Genomic DNA, 23,202 nt, shown 5'->3' with positions numbered 1-23,202 from the left:
TATGATTCCCCTATTTTTTGGATTTAAAATACACATTCCAAAATGCAACACTGAATGCTCCAATACTGCCAATCAGATCTCGCGTCAAGTTAATATTCACGGACAGTATATAAAAAACAAGATATTCAAAACTTAGTGGCACAGATAGATGGACATAGCGATTGGCAACATTACATGCGAATGTCAAATAGATGGAAAAAAACAATGTGAGTGATATGTGAAAATATGGCTAAGTGTAAATGTAGAAATACAAAAGAAAAATTTAATTGAATGCATAACAAATAGAAACTGTGTGTCCTTATTTAAAAATATATATATATAATGACTCATGTTGAGAAACGCCAAACTCGCCCAGGTAAAGAGGCCATACACTCTGGGCATTTCATGGTATCGCATTTTGAGGCTGAAGAACAGGATGAATTTGATGACCTTGCTATACCTGTTCCTGAAGAGGAGCAAAACGTTCAGAAGGAGTCTGCAATTGCGACTTATATTTTGCCCGTGCCAACAGAGATATTTCAACGATCTGATAAAGAAGACAGCATACAGCATCAACAACTTTCTATAGAAATTTCGCTTACTAAACTATTTAAATGTATGACTTTGGCATATAGGTAAGTCCGATTTTCATATATTTCCAGCGTTGTCATATTGCTCAGTTTTTTATATAAGTTTTGAATATGTGTTTATAATACCAAACAATAAAAGAAGTACATATAAGTATATATTTTTCTAACACATAATCCTTACATTGTTACTTTGTTATAACTTGCATTAAGTAAGTTCAGCTTCTGTTATAAATCAAAGTTTCCATGAAATGTAATCTTTGACCATAATCAATAAAACATTTAGTGGGTATGAGGAACATATTTTCTACGTGGTTTGGTTACACAGATAACAGGAAAGGTCATGAAAGCTTGTGCAAAAGACACAGGTCACTTCTTGTGATAACTCAGTCTGTAGTATGTAGTTATAAACACATAGTTATTTGTATAAATAATTTACATTATCACCAATTCTCCCACTTTATAGCTATGATGTTAAATTAATTAAATCATACGAAAATAGGACTCTGTTAGTTATTTTCATTATGAATACTTCCTTTTTTAGCACTTGAATTGAACTGAAATGAAATATAAACATCAATTTTGAGAAAATAATAACTTCTGATGATAATTATTATATGTCATCCAGGGGCTCAATTTATCTCATGGAGGGAGTAAATTGAGCCCCTGCATGCCCCTTTTATAGTTGTTCAAACTTGAATTACCCGAGTAATCATATCTTAATACTGTAATAGATAGTTTTATCTTAGGTATTGTTTTAGCAAAAGTGTGAGTTTATGAAAGCAACATTAACTTTTTTAGATAATAACTCTCCTCTTTTTGCAGTTGAGTAAAAAAGGCCCCTAGGACAAAAGTATTACAACTATTTTTATTTCATACAATATATACTTATAGCTATTATCAAATTTCATGTTTATGTTATAGGTATTTTTTCGCATACACTGAATAAAAATGTTAAACTGTTATATGCCTTTGCCAATTGGTATTGTATGTAATATTGGTAATGGTGTTTTAGCAATTTTTTTAATTTTTGGGTTTTATTTGAAAATCAAATAATAAATAATTCAAAAATAAGGTGCTAGCAACGCAACCCATTAAACAGTAGATGATAAAATATTTCTTATTAATACTGACAGTTGTCTATTGCACCCACATTGATTATAGGTTGGAACTGATACCTGACAGTATTAAATAATTAATGTATCAATAGGGTGATTTGAGACACATTGATGTTTCTTAGTTTATGCAACATGATGAGAGGAAGTCATTATCTCTAGTATTACTAATTTTTATGAACACAATTATTCTACTCTTAAATGAACATATATATATTATCCATATTTACATTTAGAGTGGTTGGAATTGAAGATAAGATAAAGTCAGGCTTCTTTCTTATCAAATTGTTATTTATAATAAGCTTAAGATCACTTATTGATAGCAACATAGATAACTCGCTCACCATTTGCTTGTTCCAAAACGTTGTACCTTCACAGTACAGGCTTGACACTCCAGCTGTACTTTAAAACAAAAAAAAAAAAACTTTTTTTTCCTGTATTTTATAATGGATAATTTAAATCAATTTAAAGCAAAAATGTTTCTTACTACTTCAAGAACTTTTATACTCAATTTAATAACAAAAGTGCTTTTAGCAAATATTATTTTGTGACAGTGAAATTTGGATAAGTACGGTAAGTGTATAAAAAATTGCATTGTTATTTTTTTATTTATCAGACAAAAACTAACATCTCCAAAATGGAATCGTTTCAAAGGTATAAAACTCAGGTGGAAGGACAAAATAAGATTGAACAACGTCATATGGAGATGCTGGCACATGCAATGTGAGTTGATTTAATAAACATTTTATTTTTTTGTATATAATTTCTTGTTTTTATTCTTATTACTTTAATTATCATTAAAACTTGCCTATAGTTTCTTTTGTTGTATATGTACATTGTTACAATCATTTTATAGTTTGCTTGTCATCTATAAAAGATGTGTTAATATTGTACTGGTTCTATGATGTCACAATATGATACATAAAACATTTATTTGATTTAATGTGCTGATTGCTCAGATTGTTTACACTCGTAATGTTGTTGGTACATTGCAATGGTAAATATGCATGTAATTATACTGAGTGCATATTTATCAGTATTCTATCTAGACATTAGTTTTTTTTTAATATATTTTATAATTGAATTGATTTATTTATATCACAACTTCAAGGGAATGTAATAAAGTAGTGTTCATACCATAAGTTATGGGTCAGCTTGGTTTGTTTGATATAAACTAGATAAGTAGTGAGTCTACATTACACAACTGATTATGAGTTGCGATGTAGACCTAATATTGATAACCAGACTTATTGATTACTGACTACCAGTATCTTTTTTATTTGAAGCACATGGTTTTATTTTTAATGTATGTAGGTTTCCATACCACAAGTACTAAAACAGGCTTAGCTCTGCAGTAATGCTGCTGATATTGATTTATTTTATAATATAGTATCTAATGGAATGGATGTCTAATATGGATGAGATGTCTCTCAACAAGTTCAAAGTTTATATATTGCTTATAATGTTGAGGATTACTTAAACGATAATACAGCTATGGTGTGAATTGCTCGCAAGAGCTAATTCATAGCTAAATATTAATTGACTGTGAGATGGTGATAACAAAAAAAGGTCGCGTTTAGAACCCTCGTAGCTTTCGGTTTAAATTGGCGAACGAAGTTATCACAAATTTGTACACAAATATGTATGAACGCTTCATAAGTGCTTGTGATAGTCCTACATGAATAAAGAAAATTTGAATTTGTGAAAAACAAAAAGACAGACAAACATTTTGTCCTTTCCTTATCGGAGAAAATATCTCCTGCCCATGCTAGCCATGCCATGCCTTCATAATTACAAATAAAATAACATATTAGATAAAATACAGCAAAAAATCAATTTCGCCGATTGTACAATTATGTCAGTTGTATTTGCATTTTTATGTGATTTTTCTCTGTGGTTTACGAAAATGTTCATTAATTAATTCATTAAAAAAAATTTAAACTATTTCATTCCACAGGTTTAGTTTTATAATATAATCAATTATCACAAATTAACGTATTTGTATTTTTTAGGATATTAAAAAAAATATATATTTATGGTTGTGAGAAATATCACTTTAAAATATACTGATCAATAAGCCTTTATATTTATGATGTTATGTAAATAGGACATTTATATTTTTTGTAATCTTTCAGTTATAAAGAAACAAAATACTTTAGTATGCCAATTTGCATCCCCGTTGGATGTGGATACGCATGTTAAACCAGAGGTATGTTATATGTCAATTAAATATTCAGTCTTTAATGAAACAGTTGACTTTAACGTTAACAAATTACTTTCAGACAACAATATTAGAAGGAAAATATTGGAAACGAAGAGCTGAAGCAGTGATAGCAGAGTATAAAAAATGGCGTATGTTTCACATTATGAGGCTCCTAGGCAAGGGGGACACCTCCGTCCAGGACTCGGTAAGACTTAACTCAATGATATGCTGAAAACTTCTAACAGGTTCGCCTCTTGAAAATTGATATAAATTATTGGAGCAGTAAATTACCAACAGATAACCCTTTAATATAATTAATGAGTTTAGTTAAATTTACTTTATTACAATAAGAAAGGTTAAAATAAATTAAAGGCTATTAAATAATTATTACTAGTTGGGTTGTCAAAGACACCACTACAAACTGCAGCTTTTATCAATCACTCTAAGGAAGTGACATTAGGAATTTTAAGGCAATTGCTCATGTAATCTCGTACCTAGCCTAAGCTTTTTTTACTATGGGCATTAACCTTTTAGTTTTATGTTAAGACTCGGCAGTGATTTGACTGACGAATGTGTTAAGTACATATACATTTGCAGATATCAATAGTGTGCGGTTTTCAGATGTCGGATATGGACACCATGGAGTCCCAGTGCAGCGACTTCGCCGCCAACATGCTTACGGACGAGGACTACCTCAGCTTCATGAGTGACACACTGTTCTCCACCATCACATCTCATCAACCTTTCGCTTTCCCCGATTGCAGGGAAATCGGTATTATTATTTACTACAGTAATCACAAACTACTTGCTCATGTTAAACCGAAAAGAGAAACTATACTTATCTCGTAATGTTTGTTATTGACTTATACGAGGTTCCTTTTAATTTTAGCCAGAGGTGCAAGCTTAGCTGATTTCATTCAACCAAGCTTAGGTCCTCTGCAGCCCAATCTTGATGATTTTATGGACACATTAGAACCCCTACAAGGTGAGCGAAACAGTAATTATGTTACGTTATATTGATGTTATACGCAAAAGACTTTTTGTAGAACAACTGATTGATTGTTGATCGTTTCGTTTAGATCTTCTCTCGACTCCACGTTTGCCGCCCGTGCCCGAAGAGACGACGATTCCTCCGGAAGATACATTGTTCAGGAGTGGAATGTCAGTAGATTCTTATAACACACAGAACTATATTGCTGACAGTCAAAATACTACAACAGTCACAATGCCTACCAGTCAGATGACTATTCATGGTATTTGCGCTGAATTAACATAATTAAAGATTATAGATTAGTCCGTGAATTCATATGGTGTATCTCTTTTAGGTACTAGTAATAACACTCAAATAATGACGATGGCCGAGCAGTCGAAAAATGAACAACTGCGCATGTACAACAACAGTCGTCTGTTCACTCAGGCAGAACTATCCAATAATATACTCGGCACACAAGAAATGCTGTCGTCTTACCCACAAAACACTTACGAACAGCAGACCGCAGCGCAAGCCGAACAAAACATTCACGGCAACGTGTATGCGGCGAAATCCTCTCGAGTCCAGTACGTCAACACGCAAAATAAAATTATTGCTCCCCAGGAAACATACCCTAAGTACAGCGCTGGTTGGTACTTAATTACTGTATTGTCATATTATATAATATATACATTTTGTGACTATGCTAACGTCAATCGTGTTCCTCAGCACTTCCGCCCTCACAGACCGCGCCTGAGACGGTTTCACTGCTGCAACAGCCCATACAGAATTCAAAGTATGCTTCCGCTGTGGTAATTCAAGGCCGGAGCGGGTACAGTCGAGAGAAGCCTAGGTCTCGATTGAGTCATTATTCAAATCAAGTGCCGGCCAACCACTACCAAAACTACACGCAGCCCATACAAAGTCCGGTGCACGTAGCCCAGCAGAGCTTCGATGGGCGGCCGGTGGTGCGACAGTCGCCGCCGCACTTGCAATACTTGCAGCCGAACTCCGCAGACTTTAAAGCGAAATCCTCACCGACTAGCGTGCGCTCGTTTAAACTGCCCTCGCCACCATTGGTTCCCGTGACATCGCAACAGGTAATTTTGGCCCCTTGCAATGTTGTATGTTGTCACTATTACATTTCCATTCAAACTATACTTTAGTATTCGTATATTTAAATAAACTTTTACGATGCTTTGCTACCCCTAAGGATTTCAATTCGATCTTATAGTACTGCACTGCAAAACTAACAGTTAAATTTTATAATATGACTATAATATTTAGTATCAACCCTCCACCGGCTCAGGCTGGCCAAGGGCGGAATAGTAGACTTCACACGCCTTAGAGGACGTTAAGGATATCTGAGGCAATTACTCTCGATGTTTTCCCTCATCTTGCACCGCAAAACTATATCCAAAATACTCAATATACATGTATCGCTATTCCTTGTGTAGTGTATAACTTAAGGTAATTTGCCAAATTTGATGTATTCAATTTCTTCAAAAATAATATATTTCTTTGATAAAGCAGATACTTTCTTTTACAGTTTTTCAATATTATCATCATGCCTATTGTCCGTCGTTTTAGCAGGTGCAGGTATCCGTTGGCGCCGTAAGCTCAGCTGGTGGGGTCGCCGCAGCAAATGCGGCCAATGTACGCAAACAGGAGCAGTACAGGTCGCATAGCTTGCCACTTGGCGCGCAGCTCAGCGTCGACTGGGCCGTGAGCGCGCCCACGTCTGCCCACGTTCATGATGCGCCCAGTACGCACTCCGCGCGGGTAAGCACCTCATCAGGATTGTCTGCATTGCACTGCAAAAAAAATCTAAACACCCTTAAAAAGTTAACTTATATATGCCCGTCAAATTTTGTGACCGATTGATGTCTACTACGGATTGGTCATAGGTCTTTTGTAGGGTGTTCCAAAATGCACGGTCCTGGGCCGCTTGCATCGAGCGACTCACCGTATCGTCTCACTTGGATATTGTCTGTCCACCTCGTTGGGGGCCGACCACCGCTGCGTTTACCGGCGTGGGGTTGCTATTCCAGCACCTTAGGACTCCAACGTCCATTGGTGCTCCAAGTAATGTGCCCCGTCCATTGCCACTTTAGCTTCGCGACTCGCTGTGCTATGTTGGTAACTCTAGTTCTTCTAAGGATCTTCTCATTTCTGATTTGATCACGTAGATATACTCCTAGCATAGCTCTCTCCATCACCCCCTGAGTGACCGAATCTTCTTATGAGGCCGATAGTAAGCACTGTTCGAAGACTGGTCGTTGACATAATAATTACTTTTTCTTAATCCTTTACAGTGATTTTAATATTAATATAAAATTGTTTGTAAATAAGAGAATATTTAGTGAGTGTAAACAAAATTAAAAAGGGGAAACTTATTATACTTATCTTCTTCTTAGTTTTTACAGTCTTGACAGACTGGTCGTGGTCGTCATCTGGGATCATCGTTGTGGCTCGCTTTACAATCCGTCGCCACTCTTCTCTAACGGTTGTATATATTTTTGTATTACTGCATAGTAATCGAGGATTTTATACAGTAATATACATATAACTTATTTTGGGTGGTTGCTTGATGGAATGTGGTTTTGTTCAGGCGCGTGAGTCAAATTCTGGGGCGTTACGCATACGTTCGCGGTCTACGTCCGGCGGTGCGGGCGGGGAGTCTGCGGGCGCAGCGAGCGTACGTCGACCGCCGCCGCTCACGAGCGTGGCGTCCGAGCCCACGCTGCCGCAAGCCAGCGTCATGCTAGCGCAGTTGCTGTCTGCGCAACACTGTTAGTTTTCTATTAATTCTTACAGCTACTATACAGTGGTAGAGCTTAATATGCCTAATGAGCTTAAAAAAAAAACGCTCGCTTACCGTAAGAAAGACTATAGAAGTTGGTTTAGTTATTTTGTTAATGCAAACAAAAATGTTATTATTGTTTGTAAGTATCTTATACACCCCTACAAAGGGAAGTTACTAAAGTTAAACTACATCCTTACGTAAAAAAACCTGAATCATGAATTGTGTTTGTAGTTTTTTATAATTACACGTACACACAGTACATCGCATTAATATATCGTTGCTCAGAATATTTCAATTTTTATTGATACCATTTTAATTTCAATATCCAATGTTTATATTCCAGCTCAGAGTTTGTACAAATTGAACAATAGTATAGAGGACGCCGGGGGAGTTAGCGATCCTACGAAGTCAACGATCATAAAGGGACAGCCTTCGCCCATTGGCAGCGATATCATTTCGCCCCATCACGTGAGATTTTTTTAAATTTTAATACTAGCTGTAGCTCGCGTTCTTGCTTCGCGTTTTTGTTTTACTGCGATAAACAAGAGCAGGAGTAACAAAGGCTATGTCTCTACGACCTTTCAACTAACTCAATGCCAAAAATCTGTTTTGTTTTGAAAAAGTTGACTGGTTGCTTATTAATGTCGTAAAGAAAGGACAAACAAACACACTTTCGCATTTATAATATTAGTAAGGATATTTATTTTAAAAATAAGCACACACCTACCCGTATTGGCCTGTTGTGGATCCGTGGTGGGTCAATGCTCTAATACCGTCTTACCTACGAGAGACGAGACCTGTAGCCAGCATTGGGACGTTAATATACTGCGTATGATGATGATTATGATTCATGTTTCAATTCTTTGACACGTTTAAGGCTTAATAATGTAAAAAACTAACCAACATGTTCAATAATTATTTAGAAATGCACATGTATCATACGGTTTCGGTTTTTCTAATCTTGCCAAAGTATCATACTAATTTTCACTAGAAGGTTCTGAGAGAACTGCTTAGTTTTTATAGGTAATCCGTCCTGTAATCGGTATGAATAGTATAGCCATTTTTTTTATTCCATTGCAATCTAACCTGATGATAAGAGATTATACTGTCTCAGATGGTACCTATATAGTGAAATGGCGGTGGCAGTTCATTAAACCCATACCCCGATGGTTTCTACACGGCATCGTACCGGAACGCTTAATCACATGGCGGCACGTCTTTGTCGATAACCCTACCGACAAATAAACAGCCACGGCCGAAGCATCCGACCAGACAAAACCAGAGAAAATTCAGAAATTATAAATTTTGACCCGTTAATCGAACCTGGCACCTTCCATTTATAAGACCACAAAGTTTTCCCTGCCGTCATCAAATCGCTGTTTGATGAGCAAACTAAAATGTTATATAAGTATAATAATATAATAATTACTATTACTACTACTAATAGTATAATAAGTACATAAACATTTTGCTTTATAATTGATAAGCATGAAATAGTTTTTATCTTAGCGCGCCTCCTTTGCCGCGCCTCCAACCTGTAGCCATTAGTTAGAACTAGGTAAATTTTAATAATTCTACCCATATTTTAAATATCATTCTGGAAAGTTAATTGACGGACTGACTTGTAATTTATAATGTCACTTCATCATCAACTGTTGATGATGCCTGATGATGATGATGATGCTTGATGATGAGCAGTCCACTGCTGCTCTAAAGACCTCTCCCATCAGGGCTGGGCTAGAGATCGCAGTAGAGGTAGTAGTAGCAGAGAAGACGGCCCATTCTCCGCTAGAATAAAGTGAATTCAATGATAATCATATTTGTTTTGATTGGAAAATGTTAAACCTTCTGAAAATATTTTTTAACTGCCTTTTTTAGTAACACATTATTAAACGTATACACCAATATTATTCTTAATACTGAAATTCCCGAATCCCGGTATTGGAAAAAACTCCGGTACTCATACCGGTGTTCTAAATAGAATATGTCATTAGTATGATAACCAAATTAGTTTTTTGCTTAAATTTTAAACATGTTATACCCGATAATGCATAAAATACCCGATCAAGTGAGAGCCGGGCTGGCGCACGAAGGGTGCCTCACCGCAACAAATGATGTCTGTTGTATACAGTAAACCCTCCTTAAATATTTATTTTATTTTGTTTTTTAGTATTTATATTTTTAGCGGCAACAGAAATACATCATCTGTGAATATTTCAAATGTCTGATTTTCACGGTGATGAGATACAGCCTTGTGACAGAAGCATAGACAGATAGACAGACGGACAAACGGACAGCGGAGTCTTAGTAATAGGGTCCCGTTTTATTCTTTCGGAACCCTACAAATTAAATATTTCCAAGCTTATAGATAATATAGGCAGTTGTACGAGTATAAGCTGGTCTTATCGTATATTTGCTAAATTCTTATCCGAATCAAATAGCGATATTGACAATTTGTCTCATTGTGTTCCTTGTCTATCACGCTTCTGACTTGTGCAAATTTTCGTCGCCGATGCCAGACTACAGTGCCCGTGGACGTTATCAGATAATACCAGTAACAAAACGCCTGTTACTATCTGTCTGTCGGTTGGTTTCTTGCCATTTACTCGAACCGATTGATAAGATAAGTAACCAGACGATACATTTAATAATTAATTATGAAATATATCATCATGTTATGGAACAATGTATTTTTCTGCTTGCGTTTTGTAAGGATTTATAAATTCCACTTTGTTGCCTGCATCGACTCCTTGCGCTTAACTTGATTTAGTGGGGAGTCAATTAATCCTTGGGTATCCGCTGTGGGGTCGCAACATCTTGGGACCCTAATGTTCATCGGCCTCACGAGCTATATCCCTCGCCCATTGCCACTTTAACTCGTTCCCTGACACAAACGTAACAGTCCTATAAGCCCATGAGGTTGAGCTGACTACTCCATTTTTATGGTGTCCTGGTACTTCCATCTCAAAAACAGAATAGTCCCAGCAAGTTGCGTTATATGTAACGTGTCATTGATTTAATATATTACTATCGTTTTAATTAGAAATTGTTCATGCAGTCTAGGAAGTTAGTCTTCGTACTAACGTATCGGTACGTTTCGGAGCTAGGAATGGACAGTGAGGGTGGCAACTTTGCAACTTGTTGTATTTCTCATGGACGGATCCTCATTTTAATCAACTATTATGATAAACTTTTACGCTTCGGATCAAATAACTGGCAAATCAAACTGTATGAAAATATATTATCGTGCTTATTATAAATACATAGTACTATTCAGACTAGGTTGTTTATTTTAATTATATGAAGACATGTGTATTGTGTATATAACAATATATATTGTGCCACCTACCATGGCATCTAAAACATTTGATTTTACGCCTTTGGTTGCCTGAATCGCTACCTGGCGCTATGACAATTCACTATTGTATTTCCTTTTTTTGTGACATTTCTCTGGGGTGTACACAAAGTAAATATTCATTTATACAATATAATAATCATGAAAATTGCATGTGTAAGTGTAAGTTTTTTCGGATCGATGTAATGATTTTCATTGGTTCAGTCTACAGATACAGATTTAGAGTACAGTTTACAGATTTAGATTTTGGAACCATCATGCCACAATGCTGGCTATCGGGCTCTGGTATAAGAATTTCGATAGTTTTCATGTGCTTTCTTTGTCACTACTGGAACTACTGAACCGATTTAACCGCCTACTACCCCTGAGTATTAAAGAATATATAACTTTTTAATTACCGCTTTTTATTAAACAGCGGAGTACAGCTTAGTAAAGCTTAAAAAAAAGAACTCTGTATAGTAAAACTACACAAGTATAAATTTGACAGGAGATCCTGTCGCAACAAGAACACGTTGACTGTTAGGAAAAAACAAATAACCTTTGAACCTATTAAATCAATTTTTCCGAGAGATAATTAGCAAAAAAATTACCGAACGCTTAATAAAGATTACGACCCTATTGATAACTTACAAAACAAAGTATCATATTCTTATATAACTATTATTTTAATATATAAATGATTTGACTGATTGCTTTTGACCCCGTAATAAGATGTCTATTGGAATTTCCGTTTGAGTATATATTTCTTTAAAAAAATCTACGTTTTCAATTTTATTCATCAAAAGCCTATATAAGTCCACTGCAGAACCAAATACCGGTCCCAACGTGAGAGTGTGCCCATTACCACTAAGCTAGGTAGACGGTTCGGTACTCCGTCCACTCAATTAAGACTATGCTAAAAAGCAACGGTCGGACGTATTGTTAACAAAATGATTATGTTTTATCTAGGTCGCTTAGAATTTTATATTATTCGCGGGATTAAGACCTATAAATTAAATCAAAACAAAGTAAACTGGAACTAGTATTAATTGTTTTAGTGTTTTAAATTCTAACCCTACTGATTTTATTTTATAAAAATTTTGCTAAGAGTAATAATGGCTGTAGAAGTGTGGAAGAAACTAGAAAATATCATTAATTAAAGTTCAAGTCTCATATGTTTAGCCTTGAATAGGTAACAGTGTACCTCTTTAGTACAAATACTTTTTCGTATTTTAATATATTGGAGTAGGTATAGTAAATGCTTATTTTTCTTGCATCATATCGTCTGTATTCGCCTGTAGGGCTAGCATGCGCCCCGAGAAGGTGTTATATTGTCTATATCCTTAGATAAAATACATGTAACGGGTTAACTATCTAGTAGCACGCGTATTAGTCCTGCTGAAAGATTCTCGAATACTTGGCTGAATATGTAATTGGGTACTAATTAAGCGTAATCTGGTAAACTAAAGCATTTTAGATTGGTTATCTTTGCAGCTCCTACAATAGAAACGGTAAAAACTATTTATAAAATAGAAGTGCGATACTTTCGATATGGATATATCTATGTTAATATCTTGTCACTATGCTGTATTATAACAGATAAACTAGACCATGGCGTGAGGCTATGTTTAATATATTCAACGTTAGAGATAAAAATGTAATATGACGATATCACGAGTGGTTTAGATTTTTACTACTTTTTTGTTGTCACGTTGATTTAGTATGCGTTATTAAATTTGTCTATTATGACTACCATGCATGATTGGGTCAGTTAGGGAATAAATAATTTCTAAATTAGCTTTTTAATAACCATTAGCTTAGACCCTAATATCTGGACCATTTAATTTAATCATTTAAAAATATCAAGTTATATGTTTTGTCACATCTTCACTAAAGTGAAGGCACATTAGGGAAAGATGTGTCACGAAGATGTGATGTGATGAAGTGAAAGATGGGGCTTCAAAATTCACAAAATTAACTCAATTCATGGATCCATAGATTCGCCCGGACAGATAAGCAGTGAAAACTTTATTGGAAATGTGTGTTTTGGGATATGCTGCTTTAAAAATAATATCCTGTATAGCGCATAAAGAGGGCTATTCGAAATCCGAGAGATTTTATTATGTTTTTCGAGATCAAAGTTCGGCATACACCTCTAGCATTTCGGAATTGGTTTGTTTTTAATTAAATAAAATTATAATATCGCTTGCTTTAACGGCAAAGGAAAATATCGTGAGGAAATCTGCATGTCTGAAAGATCTCCATAAAGTTTCTACGCGTGCGTAGAAATTCGCACTTGACCTGCGTGGTGGACTACGGTAACAATCCTTCTAATTCTGAGAGGAAACTCGTGCCTTGTAGTAATCGTATTGGCCGGTAATCCATACTAACATTATAAATGCGAAAACTTGTTTGTTTGTTCTTCTTTTACGCACGAGACTTTAACTACTACGAGTACAGGGCTGTACTCGTAGTAGTTAAAAGCCGTAATCCTTACTAAAATTTTATAAACGAAAGTGTGTTTGTTTGTCATTCCTTCACGCCCTCACTAAGTAACTTTATTAGCTTAGAGTTACTTAAAAAGGCGGAGAGTAACATGGGGTACTTTTTATTAGAGGAAAACAAAAGGTTGCCACGGGATCTGTGTAAAACCGTAACAAAAGCGTATTGAGAACGCTGGCAACAGCTAGTGGGTTTATAGCAATTATAATATTAGTAATACTAGAGCTTTTTGTAACGGGGCTCGTCCGGGGAAAAACCACCACCATGCTTATTTCTGCCGCAAAGCAGCATTGTTGCTGTGTTCCGGTTTCAAGGGCGTGGTTACCGGTGTAATTACAGCCACATGAGGTTAACACCTCAGGTCGATAGACACAGGGCGGGATGCAGGACGAGTTCCCTGCATGGCCCAGCTTAATGTTGCCATTTCCTCTAGGTCCGTCAACTATCTCTGTAAAAAAAAGTGATGATTGTGCTTTTGTATGGGTTGCGTTGCTTTTTGTTTTATGTAGATCTTATTGTTTCTATTGTTGCGTGTTTGGTCAGTCGCGGGCTCAGTCGCGGGCGCAGTCGCTGTCACCTCCGGGGTCACCAGGCTCTGAGCGTGCGGGGTCGCCCCGGGACTCGCGTGAGTCACGGCGCACGCATCTGCATGCGGAACAAAAGCGCCGGTACAACATCAAGAACGGCTTCGACACGCTGCAAGCGCTAATCCCCCATCTCAACACCAACCCTGCTGCGAAGGTTATACATTGTTATCATCTTCTTAACTTTATTTCAGTTCACTGTACCAAGGTCAGCCCGAACGTCCAACCTCACTTAATAAATTAAATCAGTATGGAAACTGCGAAGAAGCGTTCGAAATAGCACACTAACACAAATGCACGCACGACGAGGCCTCAAAGCTAGATATAGCAGTTGTGTGAGTTTGCCGTTTCGAATGTTTGTTCGAAATTTGTTCGAAATTTCAATACTGCTTTGATATATATAGTCTGCTACAGCAACGCGGCGGGATAATATTAATAAATATAACAACATCAAGAATAACGAACGGCTGCAAGCGCTCATCGCTGATCTCAATACCGACCACGCGATTAAGGTTGCCATTATTTCCATCGTATTTCCATCAATGATTTACTTATTGCAGTGTACTGCAAATACCAAGGTCAAAAAACAAACATTTATAAACATAACAACATCAAGAACTAAATCTCAAGACCAACCCTGCCCGCGAGAATTATCACCTCCGTAGTATGCTGCAGTTTTATGCATGTTCCATAGTTACTGTTTCCATTGACTATTCCAAAATCAAATTCGAACAACAAATACTATTAAAATGAATTTTTTCACGTTAGCGTAAAAAACACATAGTTATACACTGTATTCAAGTAAGTTAAAAATCTTCTTTTAAAAAAAAAAATGGCAAATTACTATCGCGCAAATTTGTAGCATTTGGAAAAATTCACTCATTGTTCCAAAAGAAAGCTCATGAATATTACATACCTACCAAATATGAATATTCATGGTATACCTATATGGTATTTTTATTAGGCATTTGTGGTAAAAAAAAACGTTTTTTTTTTATTTTATTAATTAATTATATTTACATTTTTTCTACAGATAAGTAAAGCTGCCATGTTACAAAAAGGAGCGGAATATATTAAGCAGTTGAAAGCAGAAAGAAATCAAATTAAAGAAGAAATGGAAAGCTTGCGGCAACAAATTGAATGCTTAAATAATTCCATATCGTAAGTGGCGACGAAATATTTTTTTATTTTCTAGCAGTTTACCCAACAAACTTTCATTCTATGACCCACTGCGCTGCCTGAAGACCTTAGATGCCCGTGATGCAAAAAATATTTTTTATAGTAAATTTCAGACATTAACTTGTTCTTAGCAATAAACTATTATGGTGTTACCATTGGGAGATTGAATTTTTATAAATACTGAAATATGCATTTCTCTGTATACCAATTTTCGTCAATATAACTTAAAAAAAAATGTCAGACATTCATAAAAACTATCTACCTCAAAATTAACCTATTTAGGAGTGAAATTTAAAAAAGTTATATATACAGTAGCATATTTGTAGAATTGGGCCTATCAAAAGGAAAAAGATATTTCAAATCCGACTACGGAAAAAACAATTTCTTCAGCTATTTGATAATTAAGTAATTCTGTGAACGGCTTCGCGTGGTAGTATTTTGAAAGAGTATTATTATTTTGGGATTTTAGAACTTAATCTTAGATTTATTAAATTCAAACTCAAAACGTGATGGTCGACCGCTAACCCCTAAGGGGGAGTCCATAAATTACGTGAGGTGTTTTTTTTTATTTTCTGGCCCTGCCTTACCCCCTGGTGAGATGTCGTGAGATTTTATTCAACCCCCTCTCCCATCCCCCAATCTCACGTGAGATTTTTCAAAATGTGGGTTTCTTACGTAAACGCGTTGTATTGTTATTGTAAAAAGAAAAAAACATGGATCAGTAGATGTGTAACGTCGAAGTATGAATGAAATTATTTTCTCATGAACGAATTAGTGAATGATCTTAATCGTATTAGGATTGCATTTAAAATTAACTCTTAAGCATGTACAATCTAGATTAAATGGACCAAAATAGTATTATTTTTTATTTGTTTAAATCAGAAAAAAAATTGCGTGATATTTGCCGAGACCCCCCCTCTCTCCGACGTAAGATTAGATGAGATTTGACTCGACCACCTCCCCCCCTTAAAAATCTCACGTATTTTATGAACACCCCCTAACGAGGTGGATAGACGACATCAAACTCGACTTCCCCGGACGAGCTCTGTCACAAAAAAACCTACCATGATGTATTGTTTGCTTCAGGAATTGTCACTCGCTGCTGCCAGCGACGGGTGCACCGGTGTCGCGCGGTCGTGCGAGCCGCCTGCGTGAGATGTTCGCCGCGCACGTGGCCTCGCGCACTACGCTGAACTGGAAGTATTGGCTGGTATCCTTTTTGAAACACGGTGTTTATTTTTTTAATTATTTATAAGACACACTAGCAATTCATAAGAATTCAAGATTTTGTCTATGGCCATTACAACAATCAATTATAGTGTTATACAGCATTATTATTCGTAACTCAGGTCAAAGTAAACTAAAATAAGTATTAAACTAACTCTATACAAATCATTGTGTGTTTTTAAAATATATAAGCAATATCATATTATTATGAAAATTAAGCTGTGAGGGTACATTGCCGAAGATCTGTTTGGTGTGTAGTATAAGGATTTAATAAATTATAAATTACACCATACAGATTCTCCTACTTATCGCGGAGTATAGCAAAATAAGCTTAATTTTCATAATATATCATGGATTTCCGCAAACTAACGCCTGCTTCCATCCAATATGCAGCAACATTATCACATACACACGGCACGTGACTTCTCTTAGAATCTGATGGGTTTTGGCCGTAGTCCACTACGCTGGCCTGGATTTTTATTTCTCACGCCATTGAGAACATTAGAGAACTCTCAACGCATATAATATTGAAACGTTAGAGGTGCCTGCCGGGATTTGAACTCTGCCCACCGAAAGTAAAGCCGAATTCCTATGACTGCTACCGTGAAAAATTTATATAAATAAATAAAATTCACCACTTCAAGTTGATAGTATTGTTTAAATAATAATAAATAAATAAATATATTACGACAATACACACATCGCCATCTAGCCCCAAAGTAAGCGTAGCTTGTGTTATGGGTACTAAGGTGACTGTTGAATATTTTTATGAATAACATAATTAAATACTTATAACATACATATAAACACCCAGACACTGAAAAACATTCATGTTCATCACACAAACATTTTCGAGTTGTGAGAAACGAACCCACGGCCTTGGACTCAGAAGGCAGGGCCGCTGGCAACTGCGCCAATCAGTCGTCTAAATTTATTTATTTTAATACTTTCGCGAGTAGTGCTTGTGAGAAAGAACCGTCGGTTTACCTGTAGCCACGGCGTATCTTTCCTTAACTCGGCATCAGTTTAGCGTAGTGAGCGCCGCGCTGGTGGAGTCGTTCAGCGCCTGCGTGTCTTGCAGCAGCGCAGCGGACCTGGTGCGGACAACGCTGCTGTGGGCCGAGCAGCACTGTTCCCTCGTCGAGATGCGCCCCGGTAAGTACTCATAACACTTTTTACTAACGACGGGCAAGGCAATGCCTAAGTAAGTAATAACGCCTACTCAAAGAAGACTCCAATGCTTACATTTATTTACCTTTCTCGAATAAATTTTCACTAGGCAACTCAAATAACCTAGCTTGTCTATGGTTCTGGCGTGCGTGTATGCGTGTGTGCCCGTTTCTGTTCGTTTGCGGGATCGTTTGTGTTTGCGTGTGCGAATGTGTGCGTGCGTTTGTGTGTGTGTGTGTGTGTGTGTGTGTGTGTGTGTGTGTATGTAAAGAGTGTCAAACTCCAACTAACATCACCTATTACTTGTCTGACACTGTTCCGACCTTACGTCAGGTTTGTTTTTATAGCCCTAACAATTAAACGTTCACTTTCCAGCGGTTTTAAACTCATTGAGAGTACTTTGCACCACAACGGACATTCTCACGAGTCCAGAGCGGCTCGCGGACGAGGCCCGCGCCGCTGCCGCCACCGCCGGCGTCAAACGCGAGCCGACGTAACGCCGACTGCCACCGCCCCATGCCTCACCAACACACCACACGGAAACCATTTGATACCAGCTGATGAAAAACTATATGAGATTTACATTGAAAGTAACGCTTATCACTCAGATTACACTGCTCTGATTTATATTTTATTTCGGTTCTCAGTATTAACACTGGAGTGACTATACTATATATTAAAGCTTTAAATTTGTCCTCATTTGAAGCGCTAATAGTTTATTTGCAGTTGTTTTTTTGGGGACAAATATATTACCGCGCCAATCAATGGGGATCTACAGACAAAGCTGATCTCAGAGAGCACCACAAGAGGTCTCTGGACAGGTCAAGTTCAAAACAACATTATTTGTTTTCATGTTTCATTCGAATTATTAATATAAGATTGATTTCTGAATTATAATGAAATACGTAACTATGATAAATAAGGCTATTAAGGAAGTAGAGATGGATAGATTGCAAAATAAATCTAAAAGAATAAAATGCTAGTGTTGATCCCCATTGCGGACAAATATAAATTGAAAGTAGTCGATCCAGTGGTAATAATAGTAGTCAGTGACACGTATTGTGGTTCGAATTCATTTCAACATTTATATCGGTCATTTTAAACCTTAATTTAATGAGATTAAAAACAAACGAAATCGGAGTTGCGTAGTCTTAGTTTAATAAATGCAAATGTAAACGATTTAAGCACATTCTCACCTTGTTTATAAAGCATTCTGTCTCGACCGAGGTGTAAAGATTTACTTTACTATCCTTTATCTTGAATGTACGCAAGGTCGTCTGTATATAAAGCTAGGAATTCCTAGCTTTATTTAAGTATATATTTTTATCTATAATAGACAAATACCTCACTGGATTTTGTGTACGGTGTAAGCTGGGTGAATGCAAAGAATAGATATCGACAAATACATCATCAACTATTCTATATCCTAAACTTGGCTTGAAATAGCCTTAGATCAGCATTATCTAAACCGAAAAATTAAAGTTATATTTTTTTTGTATTTGGCAAGGGTTAGATTTGAAACACTGTCAAAAATAAAGTAGGCCGGTTCTTCTACAAGTTTCAACTGAGATAAATACTTTTAGAGAAATAATTGAACAGTTGTCATAAAAAATAGGGAGTGACATCCATAACATATATTGTGTATTTTTTAAGGAAAAATGGGTTCTAGATAACTATGGCAACAGCAAAAAGTGTATGGTCCTAGATGACGTGTATGCGTGTGTGAATTAGTAACACGAGGCCTGGCCCAAAAAAATAGCCCTAAAAGCCTGCCAGGTTTTGCAGACCACTCCATTTATATGGAGTCCTGGTACCTCCTACGCTAAAAACAGCAGCCCCAGCACATAATGTATAAATGTCGTATAAAAGTTTTTTATATAAAGCTTAGGTAGGTAGGTATAAGTAAACGTACGTCATCCAGTCGATAATGTTGACACTATGAATGGGAAAGTTAATAGTAAGATATTAAGATAATATATATACGAATATATATGAATATTAAGATTCACACACAACACACAAGCGCGTAAATACGATTTGAAGTATAAAAAATAGTAAGGGTAGTTTTTCCTTTTAAATTACTATCATTTGAAACTGAAATTTACTTTAATTTAAATTATTAAATCGATTAGTGATTCTTTTTATGGGGTGGTATCTTCCAAGTCTAGACTTGTTTATATTTATTATGTTGCATTATCTACACCTAAATCTATTTATGATAAGATAAAGTGACATCTAGCTTAGTTTAGGATTTAGAGCAATCGATAGTGCCCACAACTTAAGGAGATGCTGTCGGCCAGGGCAAAAGAAATAAAGTGAAGGTAGTTTAACAGCGCCAAAAATAATTAGAGTCAGAGCGAAACTTTTTACGTCAGTTTCTATAAAAAAAAACACATCTCAGTGAGGTATTTGATGATATAATAAAAATATTTTAATATTCCCAAATACCTTGTGATAAGGTATATACCTACAATCTACATTGTACCTAAATTAAATAATACTCAAGTTAAAGAGGCGTTATCAGTGGCGGTTTAACAGGCATACAGGCCAGACATAATGTGCAATTTATTGGTGTTCACATCATTATCAAGTCACGCACAACGTTTTATGATTTCGACGGGCTTTGGGAGAGCTTAAATATTCCATAGTTTACTGCGTTTCACTTGTAAATATATCAGGCTCAATAATTAACGAATCAACGAATCTTTATTTTGCAATTCTTAAAAATATATTTATAATGTTATATTTAATTGTAAAAAAAAATATTTGTAAAGAATAAACGTAATTCAGTGGCTTAGTATAGTGCCTTGTAGACGAGTTTTGGTCTATTTTAAGTTGATATACAACTTGTAATGTTTTTACCAAAGATTATAATGTTCAATCCGAATCATAACTTGCTAAAGAATAATCCTCGGTTTCTGGAAAGCTGATCAAATCTGTGAAATATTTCTGTCAATCAGAACCAGCAGAAACGTTAATATACAGCGTCTGACAAACTAAAATAATCTTGGCATTCAATATCAATTAATCTTATTCAATTAATTTGTTTTAATTCACTTTCGAATAACAAATTTTAAGATTCTGACTAATAAATTTAATTACCTTCAGAAACCGTCGATTTTTTTGCATATCGTCGGCAAAACTATCAAACTTCATATGTGCTTGAGAATATTTTTGACTTACACATTAAAACAGACACATCTCAGCATGGTTGCATTAATTAGATACATTTAAACCGAAAGAGAGTCAATTTGCTTTTGAAATTTTGTTATAGTAATAACATACTTCAACAAAATGACACTTCGAAATTACGAGGATACTTTTTTGTTATTTTGAACCGTAACCGTTTTTAAATGTGATTTCAGGTGTTTTTTGAGATGATGCGTTTTTTAATTCAGAAACATTTCCAAACAGATATAAGGAGGGAGGTGATAGTTTAGCTGACGATGGTTAATTATAGCAAAGTCGCAAGCCGTCCCGACCTGCACGTGAATACCAATTTAGTCAATAAGCAAAAAAGAGAATTTATAAAATATGACGATGTCGAGAAATATTTTAGAATTACTGTAAGTATATTTACGCAAGTAAGGTACTTTAAGTAAATATATTTTTATATGGTTTGTGTCATGACACAAATGTTTTTATATAAACTGTATAAATCGGTGCCAACGTAAAAATTGTTGTAATTTTGTTATGTAGTGATATAATTTTATGATGTATCGTTGACTCTGGTAGCGTCGTGTGCACGCGTGCGCCCGCAAATTAGCTTTAATGAGTTATTTGCAATTGTTGTTCTATTGGAAATACAGTTTGGAATGAAATTTTATTTCTTGTTTGATTCAATATCTTGCTTTTCAACGATTTTATATGGTCTTGTGCACCTTCTATAGTGCTGACGGGTCTGACCAAGGGCATATACACAGTGACTTTTTTTCGTCATACAGCAGCATAATAAACAAAAAATATTAAGAAAATTAAATATATAATTTGTTGTAACGCAACCTGTATCGAGTGTATAGTGGCGTGCATAGGGTTTTCGGTCAGGGTATGCATTAAAAAAAATAGGTACTGAACATGCTATTTTGATGTTACTGTATAATTTTATTTGTGAGTAGGTACCTAACCTAACATTTTTTTGTGATAACCATGTAGATCTTCTCATCATCTCCTATGTCCAGTAATATCTGATAAGTAGTAAGATCTGATACGACCGACCAGCGAGTTTTTAAAATTGTCTGCCATTGCGGCAATTACATTAAATAATGTTTTTTTAGTGTAAACAATAAACAAACATAGGTATTATTATAAATAAATAATGAAACAAAAAACTGATCACTGCTATTCGCCTGTTTATGTAAGTCAGTCAGAGCCCTTTTTACGTGCCGCTCCTTGTAGGTGCATTCCTTCCTTCACGAATAATATCAATAAAACGTTAGTTAAGAATTAGCTCTAAACTTACCTACATTTTCCAAGCACACTGAGCCAACAGATCACACGCCGAACATAAGAACTTTCTTACACTAAGCATATTCCTCACAATCATTTACAAACAGTACACTGTCACATAGGTTAATGTTAACAATAATAATTGTAACTATATACAAACAACCGTACAGCAAACGAAAAAAACAGTATTTAATTCTAATTCAGTGAATATAAGTGCTTATGACAGAAGGTAAAAGGTAAACAAAAATGGCGCTTAGCGATCGCCAGCGATAATGAGAATATCATAGTCAAAATATGTCCGTAATATTTTCTTAGTACACAAATGCTAATAAAAGTTGTTATTTGAACAATAAATAAAAATAATATTACTTCATCAGTTACCAATGGCACCTGGTAAACGTTTATTTAACATAATTCGGCAACTTTTAATTTGGTTATTTTAATATACTTTTTGTTAAAACACACTTATTACAGCGAGGTTACTATACAATTGATGAATTTTTTAATGGCAAGGTTGCTTGGAAGCTTCCGGCTCCGCTTTCAGCTCACACAAGATAGAAAAATGACTGTTAAAATGCAAAATGTAAATTGTTGATGTTGGAAAAGAGCAACTGCTGAGTTTCTTGCCGGCTTCTTCTCGGTAGAATCTGCCTTCCGAACCGGTGGTAGAATCACTACAAACAGACAGACTTGACGTTTCAAAAGTGCTTATATTAGGCCTACTTGAAATAAATAAATTTTGAATTTTGAATTTTTTTGAATTTTGAACAAATTAGGTACTCATAAATTTCTAAAGACCTTGAATGTAATGAAATTCATTGATAAATTTTTTAATTACAAAAAAGAATTATTGCCGTTTAAAACAATAAACAAACAAAGCAAATTAAATGTGCTTATAAAAAAACAAAGCATACATTTGGATTTCTAATTTCCGTAAGCAGTGCTTTTAAGATTTGCACACAAGCGAAATCCCTATACTGGAAACCTGGAAAACTGGCACACATAGAAAGAGCCAAATATTGTGTAAGCACGCACGCGATTATATCATTACACACCAGAACTTACTTGTGTGCACGTGCACACTAGTACCGACAGATGCA

The 23,202-nt window shown here is 35.6% G+C and overlaps 1 protein-coding gene across 3 annotated transcripts; it reads left to right on the top strand.

The window, feature by feature from the left end:
• The first annotated feature begins 185 nt into the window (after positions 1–185).
• Positions 186–21,482, top strand: LOC120624236 (carbohydrate-responsive element-binding protein). Of its 3 annotated transcripts, none has more exons than XM_039890671.1 (17): positions 186–614; positions 2,298–2,404; positions 3,817–3,890; positions 3,964–4,089; positions 4,506–4,656; positions 4,774–4,869; positions 4,964–5,137; positions 5,210–5,503; positions 5,584–5,954; positions 6,445–6,636; positions 7,466–7,646; positions 8,004–8,128; positions 14,040–14,237; positions 15,114–15,241; positions 16,346–16,469; positions 17,512–17,641; positions 18,032–21,482. In XM_039890671.1, exons 1-17 carry the CDS (start codon positions 322–324, stop codon positions 18,151–18,153), a joined length of 2,886 nt encoding a protein of 961 aa, XP_039746605.1. In that variant the 5' UTR covers positions 186–321; the 3' UTR covers positions 18,154–21,482. The 3 variants fall into 3 exon arrangements, with proteins under 3 accessions (XP_039746605.1, XP_039746606.1, XP_039746607.1); XM_039890672.1 differs by having other exon boundaries at positions 322–614; positions 6,448–6,636; XM_039890673.1 differs by lacking the exon at positions 186–614 and adding an exon at positions 2,194–2,254 and having other exon boundaries at positions 2,336–2,404.
• Positions 21,483–23,202: the final 1,720 nt, after the last annotated feature.

Source organism: Pararge aegeria, chromosome 6 (assembly GCF_905163445.1).
Source record: "Pararge aegeria chromosome 6, ilParAegt1.1, whole genome shotgun sequence".
NCBI lineage: Eukaryota > Metazoa > Arthropoda > Insecta > Lepidoptera > Nymphalidae > Pararge > Pararge aegeria.
The sequence above is the reverse complement of the archived record's forward strand: the minus strand, read 5'-3'. Positions and strand labels throughout refer to the sequence as shown.

Coding starts and splice junctions, on each gene's coding strand:
- LOC120624236 (XM_039890671.1), top strand. CDS start 322: ATGACTCATGTTGAGAAACGCCAAACTCGCCCAGGTAAAGAGGCCATA. Junction 615..2,297: donor TGTATGACTTTGGCATATAG/GTAAGTCCGATT, acceptor TTTATTTATCAG/ACAAAAACTAACATCTCCAA. Junction 14,238..15,113: donor ACACCAACCCTGCTGCGAAG/GTTATACATTGT, acceptor TTTTTTCTACAG/ATAAGTAAAGCTGCCATGTT.